Raw genomic sequence first — 19152 nt, 5'->3', positions numbered from 1 at the left:
CATCCATTTTCAGTGGACTGAAGAACTGCCCTTCAACTAGCTGAGACTGTACATCTATAAAAAAAATAAAATAAAATAAACTGAAGGTTACTCAGAAAACAACATTATTACCATTTTCATCCCAGATCTGTCTCAACTGGTTGTAAAATTTCTTCTGAAAGACTTAATTGTATTTGGGTCAAAGGTAAAAATGAGTAGCTGGGTATTAAACTATTTTTAATTTGAAAATAAAAACTGAAAATAATTAAAATAAACACAACGATATTATATATCACTTCATTTGTCTTCATATGTAGGAAAGATTACCAGGAGAAAACCAAGAAGTGGACTATGTATTTCATGTCCAGTTAAATTCAGTTCACTTTATTTTGCCCATACTTTATAGCCAAGTCACTAAGAGTCATGTACATAAAATCAGGCAACAGGGCTGCTTGCCCGGTACCATTTAGTAGTCATTTTATTTTCACAGCACAAAGCATCCTTGAACTTTATCTCCGATGTTCCCAAGATATAAGTCTGGAATTACTGCCAGTAGAATCAGAAAGCTGACCCTGCATCCAACGAGTCTTAAGATGGAAACCCAGTATGCCAGAGGGGCCTGGGCTGACTCTCTCTATACTACTGAGGGTCTTCCACCAGCATGCCAGTCAGAGCTTTTGGTGCCCAATAAGGCCTTTTCATCAGGACAACTACCCTACAGGTGATACCCACCCCAGAGCAAAGTATTGTTGGGGAAACATAGACACCTAAACGATTTGACCTCTGTATGTTCAAGAACTCAACAACCACGCCTCTGGGCGAACCTTATAAAATGAATGGAATCATCTCTCCTTGAACGTGCGTGAAGCTTGGTGTTCATCGCTGGCATCGCTTCTTCTAACCTTGATGACTTCATGTTCTTCACCCTTACACTTCTTCAAATCCATGAGTCATGCTCTGTTTATGTTGTCTCAGAACCAATTCCAGCACAGATCCAAACATAAGGACACTGGTCAGAAGGAGGAGTTGGGGCAGAGAAGGCAGGCCAGTCGTGGGTGCCAGGCAAAGGTCAAAATGCAAGCACAGGACATTTCAGCCCGGGCTACAAATCTCGTGACGCCTGGAGCTTTTCCAACACCAGACTCCTGATTCCATTGCTCTGGAAACAGCTGGATTTTCTTCCTCTGTGTTTGTTTTGGGCATCAAACAAGAAACTTGAAGGGGAGGGAAGACGACATTTGTTAGAGCATTCTTTGGATTAACAAATTACCTTTAATATCAATTCTCAAAAATAAAAACCCGACTACATGCTTTTTGCGTTTCGATGGAGTGGTTTAGGAAAAGCTTAGGTGAAAAGAAGATACACAAATAAACAATGCTTCAGTACACCCGGATCCAGCAGGTCCTTAGCGCCGGGGGCGGAGCGGGGGTGGGGCGTCATGATGTCACAGCACCGCCCTGGTGTTTTTGTGTTTCCAGCTCTTGGGAAAAGCCACCCTATTTCTTTACCTGGTGGTCCTTTACCTTCAGGCCGCGGGATCTCCAGGTCCTTCTCTGGACAGGCCACGTAGTGCGGCGACTGGCGCGTGGGAGCTGACGCGGGTGGAGCGATTGTGATAAGGCTGACATTGACTGGGGGTGGCCAGACGCGAGACGCAGTCATCAGCGCGCGCAGCAGGCCCCGTCCGGGGAGCCCTTACATCCTGAGGTCCATCATGAAGTTCCAGTATAAGGAGGACCACCCCTTCGAGTATCGGAAAAAGGAAGGTGAAAAGATTAGGAAGAAATACCCGGACCGGGTGCCGGTGAGTGGGGGCGGGGAGGGAGAAGGCAAGCTTGAGGAGTTTGGGAGCTGGTTGCCCAGGAGCTGCTGAGGTAGCCTGGCGATGGCGGGTGGCCCTGGCACAGGGGGGTCATCGAAATCACGTATTTTTGACTGGCTTTGACAAGCTTGTATCCCCAGGGCCTGTAACCACTTTTGGCATCTGGAAAGCGCAGCGTGCGCGTGGTGGGTGAGTCAGCAGGATTCAGCACCCATGGAGGTTGGGATGTGCGCGTAGCGCGGCCTGTGTGTGCGGGGGCGACTGGTTGGGGGCCGCAGATAGGATAAGCTATAGAAAAACGCGTCCCAACCCTGGAGCAGCAGGTGAGATGAGCCTTGTGCTCATCCATGTCTACTCAATTGGTTCTCCATGAAAACGAGTCTCATTCCCATTTCCTTGAGCGTAGGAGGAAAAACTCGAGAAGCCCCTAGATTCTGTCCTGCGTTTTCTTAGAATTGGGGTGGGGTGGGGTGAGGGGCTTTACCAGGAGGGCCCGCAAACAAGGTCATGCTCTGCGTCACAGTCAGCCTGCCTCCTCATCATTATTGTCTCCTGGGCCATGTGTGGAAAAAGAAGGTCCTTGCTCTGCACTGTGATGGGTGGGTGGGCTCTTGGATCTCAAGAGCCAGTACTGAGAACCGTTTCCTCCATTAATTATACCCCTATTTAAGCAGCTAATACCTAGTTCATGCAGTGGTGAGAAAAAATACTAAGGGAGTCTTCAGCATCCGGGTGTTTTCCACTTTACCCCCTCCCCCGCCCACTTGCCTTTTTTTTTTTTTTTTTTTTCCTTCTCTTTTGAAGGCTGCGCAGCAGAATTGGAAGCAAAGGATGACATCGCTTTTAAATATGGTGGATAGAGGACCAGGGACTTTTAAAAATCGTTCTCTTTATTTGTACAGGCAATGGTGTTATATTAGGTTAGCGTTCCTCTAACTTTGAAGGGTAAAAGAGCGGTGCTAACCTGATTTTTTTTTTTTTTTGATGCATAAGTAATAGGGGGGAGGGACTTTTTCCTTGTTCTTTATCTCAGCCAGGGCTACCAGAAGAAACGGAGGTCCAGCAAGAGAAAGCCCTCAGCCCCATTTTCTACCCTCAGCCCCATTTTCTCTGAGGAAGAAGAGAGCTAACTATTCCACCATTCTCCAGAAATTACATATACATGGCTCTTCCAGAACGGCTGGGTACACTCCAGTCATGCCTTCCTACTACCCAGTCCTTCACATGTTATTTCCTTGAGCTCAGGACTGTGGAGGATTGCTTTCAAAATTTCTCTCAGTTTGTCAGCCGCACTTAATATTTTAAAATTACACATGGACCACACAGCTGGCAGCACTCTGAATGCCTTGTCTGCGTACTCACCGACTCTTGTCACAGCATTAAAATCCCTGTGCTAGAGACATGCTCTGAAGCACAGGGCAGTGAAGTCACCACCCATAGGTTTGACATTGCTGGCTGATGGAGGAGAATTCCAGCCCTGGCTGTCATGCTTCAGGGCTTCCAGAGCCCTTGGCCTTCTGGGGTTTTGTTTTTGTTTTTGTTTTCCGGTTTGTAGTACAGTTAGATGAACGCCTTGTAAGGTTGAGCCCTAGAAGTAGGTTAACACCTGCTGCCATCTGGAGTTCAGGTGGTAGTTGGTGCCAGCCAGGAAACTTAAGTGAACACCTACCCCCATTATTCAGAACATTAACAGAAATACGAGCTGTGACCTGCAACTGTTTTCAAATTCAGCTAAAACCTCCGTCCTTCCTCAAGACAGCCCCCTCTAATTCAGTTGTGTACAGCACTCACCCAGAATATTGCAGTTTCTCTGTATTCTCCTGTTTGTGACTTGATGCTGAATGTTTTACTTCAGTGATGATTTGTAAGCCACGAAACCTTGCTTAGATCTCATGGATGCCCTGGATTTCACACCCAGATGGTACCTCCCAATCTGAGAGGTTCTCAACCTCTCATCTGGTTGTGACATAGAGCCCTGCTGAGATTTGGGTGGGGGTGGGAGTGGGGGCAACACTAAAGTTGGAACCCTTTGCCTGGTGTCTTCTCCATCCCTGGATTATAACAGGAGTTCTCCTGCCTTGGTCACAGGGCCGAATCTTCCTATGTTCAGGTATTTACAGGAAAGCCACTACGTTTCCAAGGCAGTCTGACTCACAACTTAAGCGTGGCCTCTGAAGAGGTGTGCGTGGGCCTTGGGAGAAGGGATCATGGGATCTTGAAATAACCGTGTGTTGGAGACCTGTAACAGCAGGAACTGCTGGACATACTATTTTTAAACATTTGTAAACATCCCTATGGTGTATGAGCCACTGCAACAGATGCAGAAAATAAGTCCCCTCTCCTTTTGGTCGGAGTTCCAGGACTCAAGAGTTCCTGTGGTGAATACCAGGGCTCCCTGTTTCCTGTGCTCTGTTTGTAACCTGCCTCTTTTCTTCCTCTTTTTTGGTCTATTTCTTTTTCAAGTTCTTTTCTATTTCCTTTGAAGCTTTGGATTCATGTCTGTTTACCCAAGCATTTTCTTGTACTTGTTTGTATGGTATCTGGGGGTGGACAGGTATGTGGCTTGATGAAGAAGCTTGAAAAGGTGGGAAACACACTGACAGACACACAGCTTCTAGGGATACTTGTCCAGTGTTGTTTCTGCTTCTTTGCTTTTGTGTATTTCCCATTTCTTATATCTAAGATGAGATTTTCAAAACAAAGAATCTAATGTTGATATTCTTGTCAGATATTCTCTGTTCTCTGAGCAAATATGTAAACATCATCTAAGATTTTATGTGTCTTTTTCTTTGTTACAAAATGCAGAATCTTTAAAAATGTTATGAAAAAACTTAATGTCGACATTGAAAGTCCCTTAAAATTCTAACAGTTAATAATGCTGAATAACTTAGTGTGTTACTCTTAGAAAGTGTCACTCATTATAAAAATTCATAATAGCTTTCACTCAGCAATGAACACTTTTCTGCAAAGATTGAAATCTGAACCACATTACGTGTGTGTGTGTGTGTGTATGTGTGTGTGTGTTAGTCATCACTGTAGCAGTGTCTGAGAAGGTCAAATTCTATAGGACAAGAAGGCTACTGACTTCAGAAGTCTTTGTCCATACTCTTAGATGGCCCCAGTCTTTGGACTGGTGGTGAGTCAAACTATTGTGTTACAAGTGTAGAGGCACAGAAGAGGGAGATTAGTCTTTGGTATAGCTCAAAGACCTAAAACCTCCATGATGCCCCACCCCTTAAAGTTTCCACCACTTGCTCATAGCACCAAGGCAGGAACACTTTTTTTTTTAACACAGCAGCCTTTGAAAGGCAGTGAAGTTCTAAATTATAATGTGGTGTCTGTAACAAATGTCATTTCCCCCTTTGTGTAAGTGTGTACACATGCAAGGAAGAAGGTGTGTGATTGAGTGTATGTATGTGGAGGCCAGATGTTGATATCTCATACAATTCTTGCTTACTCTTCACATTACTCAGTGTGAACCCAGAGCTTGCCACTTTAGTTACTCCAGCCAGCCAGCTTGACCCAGGGATCTCCAGTTTCTGCCTTCCCAGCATGGGGACTGCACATCCACTGGGCACTCACATGGATTTTGGGGATCAGAACTCAATCTTCACACTTTGACAGGGAGTGCTTTTGTGACTGCTTCTTCTCCTGGGTCCATAAATGGTTTTTTAGAGGAAAAATAAATAGGTCATCAGACACATCTTAGAAACACAGACCATCTCTTTGATTCTCTAATAAAATATTGTAGGGTGAATGACTTTTATAGCCCTTTATAGGTAATTTGTAGTTGTTTACGCTCAAGGAGTATTGGAAATGGGGACTAAAAAATGAGACTGGACAGTGTGGGCAAATTTCAGGTATGTAAGGAAAAAGACAATGCTAGGCTGTCTGGTTTTCATCCCCAGTCTCCTGTTCTTCTAGGTCATCGTGGAGAAGGCTCCTAAAGCCAGGGTCCCTGATCTGGATAAGAGGAAGTACCTTGTGCCCTCCGACCTCACTGGTAACCGTTTTTCTCTCTTCTGACCTTTCATTCCAGGCAAAGCATTCTTGATCTTTAAGTCTAAGTTGGTGACTATATGGGTTGTCACCGCATGTAGGTGGTGAACTTGCATGGTTTCCTTCAGTGAGCTGGCCAGTGCAGATAGGCACACTCTGCCCTCCTATTTCTAGTTCTGTTTGATATTTCCCAATGCCATACTCATGTGCCCTAGTCATGGAGACACAGGAAAGCAGTACTCAGGGAGTAAAGAACAAAAGTTTGTCATTTATAGCACTTTAAAAATCAGCCATGGTATCCTGAGGTGGATCGATTTATATCAGCTCCAGCCGTGTCTTGGGTATTGTCACCAAGGAGGATCACATTTCAGAGATTTATATCCAAATACTTTATTTTTAAACGTGCTTCTGTCTGGGAGATGAAAACTGCAAAACCTAGCCTACTTTCTGTTTTGAATTATATGCATTTAGACTTTACCTTGTTCTTAAAGAAGTACCAGGTGCCTCCAGGATGCCCTGGAAAGATCCTTTTAGATGCAGTGTTCACGCATTTGTCTGTCAGCCTCCCAGAGCTTCATTGTTTGCAGGAAGAAGTTGTGTGGGCTCGTTGCCCCAACACTTGCCCCCATGGTACTGGGAGGACCAGAGTGCAGTGGATCTCTTCCTATTGTTAGCTCTCAGAGTGCAAATGGGACCCCCAAAGGAATCAGGAGTCCATTTAGATGGGAATGCTTGAATCTACATTGTACTTCCCCACAATAGTCGTGCTGGATAGATTTGCTAATGTTGAGTCTGAAGATGGATGAGGAAGAAGGGAGGGGGCAGTCCCAGTGTGGTGGGTCAGGCACTGTACAAGCCTCCGTTTCTATTTTCCCACTAAGGTTCTCGGACAGCTTTTGGGTCTGAAAAGCTTCTACTTACACAATAGATTTTATTTTGTTTTCTGAGGTTTCTCCTACTAATCCTTTTTCATTTCTCACCCTGCTCTCTGTTTCCTTCCTGTAGTTGGCCAGTTCTACTTCTTAATCCGGAAGAGGATCCACCTGAGACCTGAGGACGCCTTATTCTTCTTTGTCAACAACACCATCCCTCCCACCAGTGCTACCATGGGCCAGCTGTATGAGGTAATGGTCTTGATCACAATACCCAGCAGCCTGGTGTCCCTTCCCTCTGGTTCCAGGGTTTGTTAAACACCTGGGAAGTAGGGCAGGAGGTGTTATTTATGGGGATCCTCTTACACACAGCACTGTGAAGCTGGGAGATTAGATAGCCTTTGTCCTTTATGGACTGAGCACCTACTCGATTTAATCTTTTGAAATCTCTCTCTAGTCTTGCCTGACTGTAGTACTTTATTGCCGGCTCCAGTGGTTCTTGGTAGCAAAGCATCACCATGCTCATCCTTCTGTTACTGTCTCTGGAAGCACAGTTTGTTAGTGAACTGTGCACTCCATTTCCTGCCTGTCAGCCACCCACATCTGGCAATAGATGGAGAAAAGAGACACCAGCAACCCTTGGCTTCTTTTCCGTCTGAACCTGGAGCCGTCTTCACAGTTAGCTCTCACATAAAGGGTCAAGATTCGGCTTAGGACAGCCACATCTGGAAGCTCTCTTTCTAGAGCAAACCGGAGTCCACGTAAGAGTTTCCATTATCTGAGTACAGGGAATGAGTTAAAGTGTCAAGTTAAGGTAGAATCTGATTTGAGAAAAACTGTAGTGAGGACTTCATATACAAATAATGTGATCTAAGATTGTGACTGAACTACTCCTTGTACGATGTCACACACGATACTGCCTTCCCATTGTGCCCCAATAGTCAGATGCACATCTAGTAACCCCTGCTCTAGCCCTTATTATTCCACAGCATATTTTCCCGGTGAGTATGTATGTCAGTAGGTGTTTTGTGGTATCTGTGCTCTCCTTGATAGAGTGAGGAGTTCTTTCTTTTTTCTTTTTTTCTTTTTTAAATGTGTGTGTGTGCTTACAAGTGTATATGGATGTGCGCACACAGGTGGACATTGAAGGACAGTTTCAGGGTGTTTCCTCAAGAACACTGTGTGCCTCTCGTGAAACAAGGTTTCATTATTGGCTTAGAACACACCGATAGGCTGGCCAGACAGGCCAGTGAGCCCCAGGGATCCTCCTGACCTCACCAGAGCTGGAGTTACAAGCACACATCATCACACATGCCATTTTTATCTGGGTTCTGGGAATTGAACTCTGGTCCTCTGGACGGCAAGGCAAGCCTTTACTCACTGACCCATCTCTCCCAGCCCCGGGCCTAAGAGTAATATATATTTTTTTCAAGGTAAGAATTATTTTCGCAATGTTTTGTTTGTGAAAGCTCTGAAATCATGCCAAAAACTTGCAAGAATTTTACTGATGGGACTGGGTGGCTTACCAGGCAGGGCTCCACAGCTCTCATGGTGTGCTGTATTATGTTTTGACATTTAATTCATTTAGCTATTCCTGTTCATCTTTGGAGATCTTTTTGTTTGTTTGTTTTGTTTTCCTTTGGGTCTCTGAGATAGAGTCTTGACAAGAAGCTCAGGCTGGCTTGGGATTTGCCAGGTAGCCCAGGCTAACCTCAAAACTTTCATGTTCCTACCTCAGCCTCTCACATGCTAAGATTACAGGTGTACATCCTTGCACTCAGCCTTTTTTTTTCAGTGTCTTTTATTAGCATATATTCATTATATAAATTGGTCTGATTTTTTTTTGTTCTCATACTTGTCCATAACATATTTCAGTCAGATTTACCCCCACGCCTTACCCTGGCTCTTTCCCCTCTCAGTCTTGCTTTGTTAACCCAGTTATTTAAAGGAGAGCACTCAGCTTGTTTACAGAAGCATGGATGGACACCTTTCTAGTGTCTATACTACGATAGAAGATGACTCCTTGTCCCCCTCAACTATCAATAAAGTATAGATTCTCAGAAAGGGGTGAGGCCTCAGAAACCCACTCCCTGTCATGATGGAATGTTGTTGATAGGCCCAATTTTATGGAGGGCCGGTGCGTTACAAATCAACCAAAGCTGCCTGTGAGTTCAGGATTACAACAGCCATCTCATGCCCAGAAGCCAGCATTCCACACCTCTCCTCACCCTTCCTCAGAGTCTGACATTCATTCTTCTTCCCTGAGCGTTGGTGGGGGCAATTTAGATGAATCATGTGTGGCCAGGCACTAAGTAATCCTGTATTTTTTGTAGTTTGACCAATTAGGTTCTGTAGCCACTGCAGACCACTGTGGCTAAAGCTGACTATAGAATGGTTATTTCTAGGAGCAAGGCTTACTCTGGTTATTTTTCTGCTGTTGGTGAGATACGTTCTTTATGAAAACTTGTGTTTGTGAAGTCAGAGATCAATGTGTAGTTGATAACCTCTTCTTATTCTTCGTTCCTTTTGTTGTTCTTTGTTTTCCTTTTTCCTAATGCTAAAAATGTAAACCCAGGGCCTCACACATTTGAGGCAAGGTTCTACCACTGGGCTGCACCCCAAGTCCTGTTCCATGTTTTAAATGAGAATAATGCTGACTTGCACGCCTCCTTTATAAGATTGTTCGAGGCTCAGAATCATAGAGATTATAAACATGAATGTTTAGTATTTTCTGAATTGTCTTCTTGCCTCCTCTTTTTAGGACAACCACGAGGAAGACTATTTTCTGTATGTGGCCTACAGTGATGAAAGTGTCTATGGAAAATGAGGCAGAAGCCCAGCCGATGGGAGCACCTGGACTTGGGGGTAGGGGAGGGGTGCGCGTGGGACTTGGGGAACCAGAGGGAGGGCTCCCAACCATGGAGGAGACGCAAGGTGAAGACATCGGGAAACATCACACCGCACACGCTGTCGTCTTTTTTTCACAAGCTCAATTGTTACTTTTCTCTGCTTCCTCAGCCCAGGAAGAACTTGTGTTGCATTGGCTGTGAGAGCGGGATGGGGACGACATGATTCACAGCCTTGCTGTGAGCTTCCTCTCGTGCAGTTTCATCAGAGGTTTGGGGGGAGGGCAGGTGGCCGCTAGAGAAGAATACAGTGCAGCAGCAACTCCCGGCTCTTTGGGCAGAGGTTTGATTTTTGGCATTTGTACAAGCCGCATGGGCAAAGGGGGAAAAGAATGCCGTAGGGGACCACACCTAAGGGACCAAAAGATACCCACTGTCACTGAAGCATTGGACCCCTAACCTCTGTTTCCAGTTCCTCCCTCTCCTAGTCCTTTTCTTCCACCCAGGCTTCATAGCACCGCCCCAGTTGTGGCAGGAGACATTCGCACAGACGTTTAGACGGAGTCCTCTTGGAAAATAGGGCCGTGCGGGAACATGGTTATGATTGCCAGTGGTTTGGATGGCATTAAACTGGAGTTCAGGGTTGAACATGTCCTGCTCCTCATCCCATAAGTACCTTGGACTTTTCAGGAGCCTCAGGATCAGTCCTCTAGCATTTCCTTCACCTTTCTCATGTACAGGGGCAGCGTGTCTGTGTGTGGAGGGTCCGGGTTACAAGGTAAGCTAGGTTGTTGCCCACTTGCCCACTCGTCCTCCCCCTGCTGCAGTCTCTTGGGTCTCACACGCACTGCAATGCACAGCGATGGCCAGCTGTCTCCCTCCGTGGCATCTGCTATTCAAAGAAGATGGAGTGAGAGGGGGCGCCAGAGTTTCATGGGGGCTTTACTCATTCGTTTCATTTAGGGACTCTGTGGGGGGAGGGGCAGGCATTGCATTCTCACATGACATTTCAATTCATCTCTACCAATGAAGAGCGTCCTCCCTGTTGGGAGCAATCTGTACGTCTGCTTTGTCAGCTTCAGGTTCTGGTACTTTGAAGTCAATGCTGTCAGGCCAGGGAAATAAAATAATTGCTTACCTTAAAAGTCTACCTGGATTCAGAATTGTGGCCTCTTTCTTTTTCTTTTTTTTCTTTTTGGTTTGGTTTTCATTTAAGAGAAGATTATGTGGACACCTGCATTTTTAAGAAACTTGAAGTGGGTATGGAATTGGCAGTTTGTGCTTACATGGGTCAGATGTATACATGCTCATTTCCCTGTTGCCCGTGGGTGGATGCTCCAGTGTATTGTTCCTGGTATGTTTCAGTGTGCACAGTTTTCTACCTGGTTTGTAAGTGCCAGTGACTGCTTCATTTGTTTCTCAAAGCTAAAGTCCACCTGCCACTTGTGCTAATTAGGAATGAAAATGTCTAGGTCTGGTCCCAGATTTGACTGGCAGCCATGTAGGCAGTTCACCATGAGCAGGTGCCTCAGAAGATCCTGCTGAGCCTTCAAGTCTGCTGTTGAGGGCTTTGCTGATGAGCCCTAAACATAACTTATTCTCTCTATTAATGCTTCATGAGATGTTAACATCTTCCAAAGCAGGAGATGGTACATGTCTTCTAGCTGGGTATGGGTCTTTGATTGAGTCGGGGAAGCTTGTGTGGCTAAGCTGGGGAGTTGGAAATTAGAGAAAACAAACAGCCAGGACATGAGTGAACCCTCAGTCCCATTTCTAACCCTCTGTTCTCTTGGCAACTCCACACCTAGGTGGTGGCTTCCTCTTTATTCTTAAGGAATATGATTGAGTCACTAGAAAGGAATTAGGAAGTCATAGATCTATGCCAGGATTCTACCAACAGTCAAACTGCCCACTGAAGTGATGGAGAAAATTCAGTGAGGATTGAGAAGAAAGGGGAAGACAGCCTGAAAATAGCCCTGAAAACAACAAAAAACTTTTCTTTTTTAAATCATGGAAATGCTTTCAAGAGTTTCCCACTGGTGCAGTGAACACGGATGCCTGTGGTTACCAAAATGGGAGTGTGTTATTACCTGACGGAGCCAAGCGGAGGCTGGTGCTTGGAATGTAGAGATGAAAACTATTGTGAAATTATTACCTAGGAATAAGACTGAATGTTCACAAAGACACACACAGCAGAGCCTGCGTCCTCTGGGCTCATCTGAAACACTGCAGGCCTTTGCCAAGCTGAACCTTTGCATTTAGGGTCTGTCTCCCAGAGGGCCCTGGCTTATTCTAGTTCCACTTTCTGTTGGATATTTCAGAATGAGAAAACAAACAAAAAAACCCAAAAAAACAACTTTTGGATAGGATGTTACTATTTCAGACGAGTACCACTATACAGATGCATAATTTTAACTAGCTATGTTTAGCCACAGTGCCCCTGCTTAGAATTTGGTGCCAGTTCTTGAACACAGTGTCTTAGCACCTCACAGTTGCCTGAGTCTTGGAAAGCGACTTAACACCCTCAGGCCTTTGTGAACTGAGGCTTCCTGTGAACAGAAAGCAGCATGGGAAATGTCCTGGTAACTGGAGCTCTGTGTTCCATGTCACTCTAATTGGCTACCTCCAGATCTGCTCTGTCAGGATGGAGTTTAAAGGATACATCAGACAAATTCATTCTTTCCCTTAGAGGCCATGCCACTTCAGCCTCAGAGACAAGTCTAGTTCTGTATTTGCTGGAAAGGTCTTCAGTATGCAAGGGTAAGTTTGGAGGCTTGCCAAGGGCCATCTTTTCTTATGACTGGTTCTTTCTCTCACTGCTGGCAGGTTCCCCAAAGAATAAAACAGCTGGTCAGTTTCCTTATCCTTAGAGTATAAATCTCCATCATCAGACATACAATGATGGTGCGTCCTGGCTGGGAATTCCCAGTATGGCCCTTAGCCCTGTGTGAGTGGAGGCTAAAAAAAATTTCATTTCTGAATACCATGCTGTAGTTTATTTTTCTTCTAGTGCTAAATTTCTTGCTTACCTCAAAGCATACTGAACTTATTTAAAAGCTATACTATATTGTATATTCAGAGGCTAAGATTACAAGGTATCAAAACACTACCTTAAGTAATGTAAGCAGTGCCTAGCCTAATGAACATGCTGCTTGGCATACTAACAGCAGCCACTAGGTGACTCTCCAGAGTCATGTGCTGTTTCCTGAGCACTGCACTTATCCCTGGGACATAACCTTTTGGGAATATTAGCATTAATATTATAATTCCATATATAATGGCTATGGGATGATTTTAAAGCTGGGTGGCAGAAGAGTGTGGATATACAGACCTAGGGAGACAATATCAAGTCAGCTTTAATGATGGAAACATCCAAGTATTCTGAAAAATAACCAGAATACTTGGTTGATAATTCCTTTGATTTAGTTTTCACTTTGTAATTTCTTTCCTCAATGCTGAGCATCAACTCATGGTCTCACATGTGCCAGGTAAGCATCCTCTCACTGGGCTGTATCCCCAGCCCTTTATGTAAACCATTACTCCATTGTCTCTGTATTTTTTTACTTAGTAGATTTAAACAAGTACCAAGTGCATATTTATTTTTGAGATGTGTGAACCCACTCAATATTTTTTAGGAGCAGGCTGGCAGTGCCTTTCACTGGTGAGCCGTTTCCTCAATGCACCCTGAGTAATTTATTTTCTTCCTAGGTGTACCTATTGCCCACCTGCCCACCGCTTCTTTTCCTATATGTTATTTCAGTGCAAAGTCTACAATCAATTTCAGCCCGTAGCTTGTTCTCTTGGGAACAGCTGGAAAGTGGTTTTTCTCAGCTAGCAGAACAATAGGGCCAACTAGCTAATTAATGAAAGATGATAGAAATACCAGAACCTTTATCCCCAAACCAGTAGACTTTTAATATAAACTTGAATGCCTCATTATGTGATAGGCCCTACTTCTAACACTTCTTACATTGTGGGAACTTTGGTTCTTCGTAAACACACATGACCAGAGTAGTTCCCGTGAGTGAATGAAGTAGCAAGAAGTGGTCACCCTGAGAAGGGACTGTATGATGCATTTTACCATACCCTTGACAGGCATGCAGTTTCACCTGTGACTGGTGACCTATGGCATTGTGCATGTTCAGCATCATGGGCCTTATATACCGCAGTCCAATTTATAATTGCAGCTTATTTAAGGCCCTGTAGGACTGTTCTTTAAAGTTAAATAGCTCCATGGCCTGCGGGATGGCTCAGTGGGTAGAGGCACTTCCTGCCAAGCATGGCCTTCTGAGTTCCATCTCCAGGTCCCACATTGTGGAAGGAGAGAACTGACACCTGTTAAGTTGTTTTCTGATCTCAGGATCACAAATGATCACACACACACACACACACACACACACACACACACACACAGAGAGAGAGAGAGAGAGAGAGAGAGAGAGAGAGAGAGTTACTTAGCTCCTAAAATTCTCATGAAGAATTGAAACACATTTTTCCTTCTTGGAATACATTAATTGTACCAGATTTCTTTATGACACTTTCCCACTTAAATGCTTATTCTTTGGCCTCATTTCCTACCTCTACTGCTCTTTCTTATCACTGCATCTCCTCCCTTTCCCCTTACATTCTTCTAGCTCCTTCCACTTTCATAGCCTGAATCCTAGCATCCATATTAAACATATTTTTACAAACAGAAACAAAGTTTACCTAAAAAAGATGTCAACAATTTAGCTGTCAGGAATCTTCTCCAAAGCCATTTTTTTTTTAAATAATCACTGCTAATGGAAAATGCAGGATGTGGCAAGATCTGGGTGACTGAGGCAGAGTTTGTTGAAGTGGAAAAACCTGACGTGAAACTCAGCAGTGCACACTCTTTCTTAGACCGCAGTTTACAGCTCATTATCTGCATTGGTAGTAGCAATTTATCAATGAGAAGTCACTTTTCCACAGCAATGTGTGGCTAGCGCTGGGATGCACTAAACTGGTAGCATTTCACCCTCACTAGGACAGAATATATCATTTAGACGTTTTAATAACTTCATAATATTCTGATAATATAAAAATGTTCAGACCAATACACTGTATGCTCATGAACAAATACCATCAATTTCCATCCACCCGTGTTCAGGATGGAACACTGACAGTAATCCACTGCTTTCCTAAGAGGAAAGTGCAGGCCCCAGAACTGCTTGCTTGGCAGTTCTTTCTCTCATTCGCGCTCAGGTTAACTCTGGAAAAGCCAATGACAAATGGCACATGATATGTCTTTTCACCTTGTAAAAATAGCTGTTATTACTTATGTACACATGTGTTGGGGTATCCACGGAGGCCAGCTGATATCAGACCCCTGCATCTGGAGTTGCAGGTGGTTGTGACTTTCCTGTCCTGGATGCTGAGAACTAAGCTCCATGACAGCAGTGTATGCTCTTAACCTCTGAGCCATCTTTCCAGCCTCATTTTTGCCTTCTTGAAATCCCTAACTAGCAGGTCTTTTGGGGACCCACATTTCCATGGGTAAGCAAGAAATGGACCATAGAGGGTTGGTGGGGTTGAGGAATTAGGAAGAGAGAACAAACCCTTGGTCAACTATATTTCCAACTCCCTTTGCAGTGCCATGCAAAGTCTTGGCTTTTGTAGGAGCATATATAGAAATTGTGCTAGCGAACAATAAACTCATCTTTAACAATAAACTCATGACTTTAATAAGTCATGGGGTAAATAATGTACTGACTCTAGTAATAGGGGGATGGCCAGTATTTTCAAAGTACTTGTGTTGAATCCACAGGGTTGAGTTTAAACCCAAGCCTCCCTGCACAGTGCATGATGGATCCTCATGATGGTCAAGGCATATTTGGATGCTTCAGCTAGTGTGTGTAAGTTTTAAAAGGGGAAAAGGTTGACCCCACTAAATGTTTCAATTTCCTTTTGTGATGTCCCTTTCCCCTGGAATGGTTGTGTTTGATGTCATAGATACCTCAGGCTATTTTATATCAACAGCCAGCCCTCTTCTACTGTTCCATGTATGGACTATCTGTCTTTGTCCCATGTGCCTAATGAGTTCTACAGAAAGATCTCTGCATGAGGATTTTGGACAACCTCAAATGATATAGTAGTTATAGCATTTTATTCTACCTTAGTATAAAAACCCGGATTTGGATTAGGGGCTGCCTCCTCAGACCCGGGCTGCTCCTGTCTCCACTCCTCATCAACTGGCCACAGTCCTCATCCAAGACAGCTTCTTTGGTCATGTGATCATAGAGAGGAAGTGATCAAGGACTGGATTAACTTTCTCTTAATAGTCTCTGAAGATTCTAAGGAGTTCCATTGTGTCTTCTGTATAGAACTTATTAACACTGCATATAATGTAAATATGTATTATTTATATAATACATATGTACATATGTATATTATATAAAATATATAATACAGAGATATATCTCTAATACATATTAAATATAGAGATAGATCTATATATTTCCTTATTTCCTCCAATAATCTCTTGGAAATTGTACAAATTAAATTTTAGTTCAGCCGCTGCAGCCTGTCTCATACTTTAGTCAAAGCTTTCTTGTAATTTTTTCACATTTTTCATTTTTTTAACCCAAATTATATCTTAGTTTTGCAAGGCCTGGGACAGTGTGTTCTTTGCCTCTGCAGTTCTGGAAACTGGAGATGTGTAGGAGCCAATGACTCTCAGAGAAAAGCAGGAGTAAATGAGCAGGTAAATTCACTTGCTTTTCAAGCACAGCTGCTTTAGTTTTTCACGTTGCTGTGTACTCTCCATTAAATATTAAGCTCTAGTTGTTCTACTTGAGAATACTTATTTCGTCCAAGTGATTTTCAAATGTGTTAATTTTTCATCATTGTAACAAAACACTGGAGCTGCATCAACTACAACCACGAAGCTGACAGAAAGAGGAAGCAGCCAAGGGCCCAATAACCCTTTCAAAAGTGTACCACCAGTGACTTAATACCTCACTTCTGAACGTTGGAAGACTTCCCAATAGTGCCTCAGGATGGGTCAAAGGCATTTTTATTTCATGGGCAGTTAGGATCTAAGCTCTAACATTCTGTTCCTGCTCCCTAAAGGCCCATGTCTGGGTCACAATTCATATATATGACATGTGGTCCATTCGTGAATTTCCCCAAACCTTAACAGTTCCTCTACAGATCAAAAGCCCTTGTTCTACTCCCCTGCGTCTCAAGGAGAACTCAGCTGTGACTCTTCGTAAAGAAGAAAAAAGGGAATTTATATCCTTACAAGATAAAATTGACAGTGTTTGTTCTCAAAGGGAGAAAAATGAGGAAATAATGAAAAGCTAACCCAAAGCAAGATTTAAATCCAATAGGGCAAACATTAAGCCTTATATCTCCATGCCCAGCATATGGGATTCATGGTGCTTTAATGTGGGCTCCAAAGGCCTGGACAGTTTACTCCTATAGTTCTACAGGATGCCTCCCTCACAGATGGCATTCTTGGCCTGGCTCTGTTCATTGCCCATGCTTTTCCTGGTGGGCATTTCAAGTTCCTGTCACCTCTAACTCCCAGAGGTGTCCACTGTACTTTTGACCTCATTTACTGAGCTTTATAAGTCTTCATAAAGACTCAGTGGACACATAGAAAGTTACACATTGACCTCCCAGGCTTTCCTTTGAATTCCCAGTGGAACCCTCTGACTCCTTATTTTTTTGCCATTGTGATACAATTATAAATAAATGAATTAAATTTATTCATTAATTACATGGCAATAAATTGAAGTTTTAAAATTCACATGGTCAGTTTATTGTAGGGCCACTAAGAGTCCCAGTTACTTTTTATGATTTACAATACTAATTTGTAGGAGGCATGCATTTGCTTGTGGTCACAGGCAGCACAGGTACATTAGGAGCACCAGGAACATTCAACAAAAGGGGTTGTCTCTTCAAAGAGAGATGTACAACCCTTTTTCTTTTCAGAAGGCTGGGAACCAGACAAGTAATAGCCCGCTGTCCTCTGCACTGTCTGTTTGGCCAGGGCACACTGGCTCCCCAGACCTTATCTTGGCCCTGTTTATCTCAGTTAATCTGTAGTTATCTCCTTTTCCAGACTCTCATCATATACTTTGTTTACATTGAATCTCTTTCCTTAGTTCATCTATAGAACCCACGTTTATGGCAAATATCACTTGTACTTTACAAGGGTTTTTGATGCAGGGAAGCCTTAAGCTTTGCTGTGCACACAAGACTGAGTTAAATATCACCAGGAAAACTTTGCCCAACCTATTCATTGCTTAAATGTGCCTAAAATAAACTACCAAGTGTCATACCCTCAAAGTTTGAATCAACACTAGATTCTGTGTCTTGCTGAACTGATTTTCTTTCTTGTCTCACCCGAAGAAACATTCTGCTGGCTGTGGTGTTTACAGGAACACCCGCCAACACACACACAAAACTGGTGTCCACAAGAAGCTTGATCCTCAGAGGAGGGGATCAGAGAGATTGCTCAGTGGTTAGAGAACTAGCTGTTCTTCCAGAGGACCCTGTGGTTCAATTCCCAGCACACACATGGCAACTCACAACTGTCTGTAATTCCAGTTCCAGAGGATCTGACACCTTCACAGTGACAAAACACCAATGAACATGAAATAAAAATAAATTTAAAGAAATGAAAAAAAATTTAAATAGAAAGAGTAGGTAGGAGATTGGGCCTCTCACTCAGAGTGTTGAAGCTGTGAGAGAGTAAAATAAATGTGGGTTCTTTGTCCTCTGACACAAAGCATTTTATCCAATTCTTGAGACAGTAAAATCTACAGAAGCAAATTATTCGGAACAATTTTGTACAAATAACTGTAGAATTTAATCCTTGATTTCTTGAACAAGAAGCCATAGATGCAGATAACTAGATGAGCATAGGAACTAATGTAAAAGAGGCTAGGAAAAGGGAGATAAAATCCCTGCAATTTATTTTGCCATCTGGAATTCAATAACGTATTCACTCAACCTAACAAGAAGATAGAAGATGTGAGAGAGCGAGTGAGCGAGCGAGCGAGCGAGCGAGAGAGAGAGAGAGAGAGAGAGAGAGGAGAAACACTCTCCATGGTACATATCTTGGCACGTTTGGCAGGGTGGAACAAGTGGAATCTGGGACCTTTCTGGTCTACAGGTACCCACTGAGCCAGGTGCATTTAGAACTCTCCCTCACATGTGGGCTGATGGGAACTCAGTGTCCTTTTGCTGTGCACTGCCAGGCAGCCCTTCCTGCTACCCAGGACCAAGCATGGAGAGGTGCTTGACTCAACGCATGAGTTTCAAGGAATGCCATGTGGGGCTTTGCCTCTACTTGAGTGTTAGGGCTCCACTGTCCAGAGCTTAGATTTTTGTTTTTCTCTCTCAGGAGGCATGACTAGGTTTTGACAAATCAATGACCCCTGTATGGGTAAATTTAAAACAAGCCCAACTACAAGTACAGAAACAACTGCAATTAGGACATATAGAACCTTCAATTAGTCCATGAAACTTCCATATGTTTGTAATCCATAACAAGACAGACCTAAAATTTGACTGTTACATGATCTTAGGGACATAAAATGCAATTATGAAAACAATTGGCTCTCCCTATCTAAGGGTCCTTGCTCCTCCTCTAATTAATTAAGA

The 19152-nt window shown here is 43.6% G+C and overlaps 1 protein-coding gene across 1 annotated transcript; it reads left to right on the top strand.

The window, feature by feature from the left end:
• Positions 1-1430: 1430 nt before the first annotated feature.
• Positions 1431-10667, top strand: Gabarapl1 (GABA type A receptor associated protein like 1). Its single transcript, XM_021164807.2, has 4 exons — positions 1431-1784; positions 5727-5805; positions 6807-6925; positions 9435-10667. The coding sequence occupies exons 1-4, from the start codon at positions 1695-1697 to the stop codon at positions 9498-9500; spliced, it is 354 nt and encodes a 117-aa protein (XP_021020466.1). The 5' UTR covers positions 1431-1694; the 3' UTR covers positions 9501-10667.
• Positions 10668-19152: the final 8485 nt, after the last annotated feature.

Source organism: Mus caroli, unplaced genomic scaffold, assembly GCF_978045245.1.
Source record: "Mus caroli unplaced genomic scaffold, Mus_caroli_1 scaffold_7, whole genome shotgun sequence".
Lineage (NCBI taxonomy): Eukaryota > Metazoa > Chordata > Mammalia > Rodentia > Muridae > Mus > Mus caroli.
The sequence above is the reverse complement of the archived record's forward strand: the minus strand, read 5'-3'. Positions and strand labels throughout refer to the sequence as shown.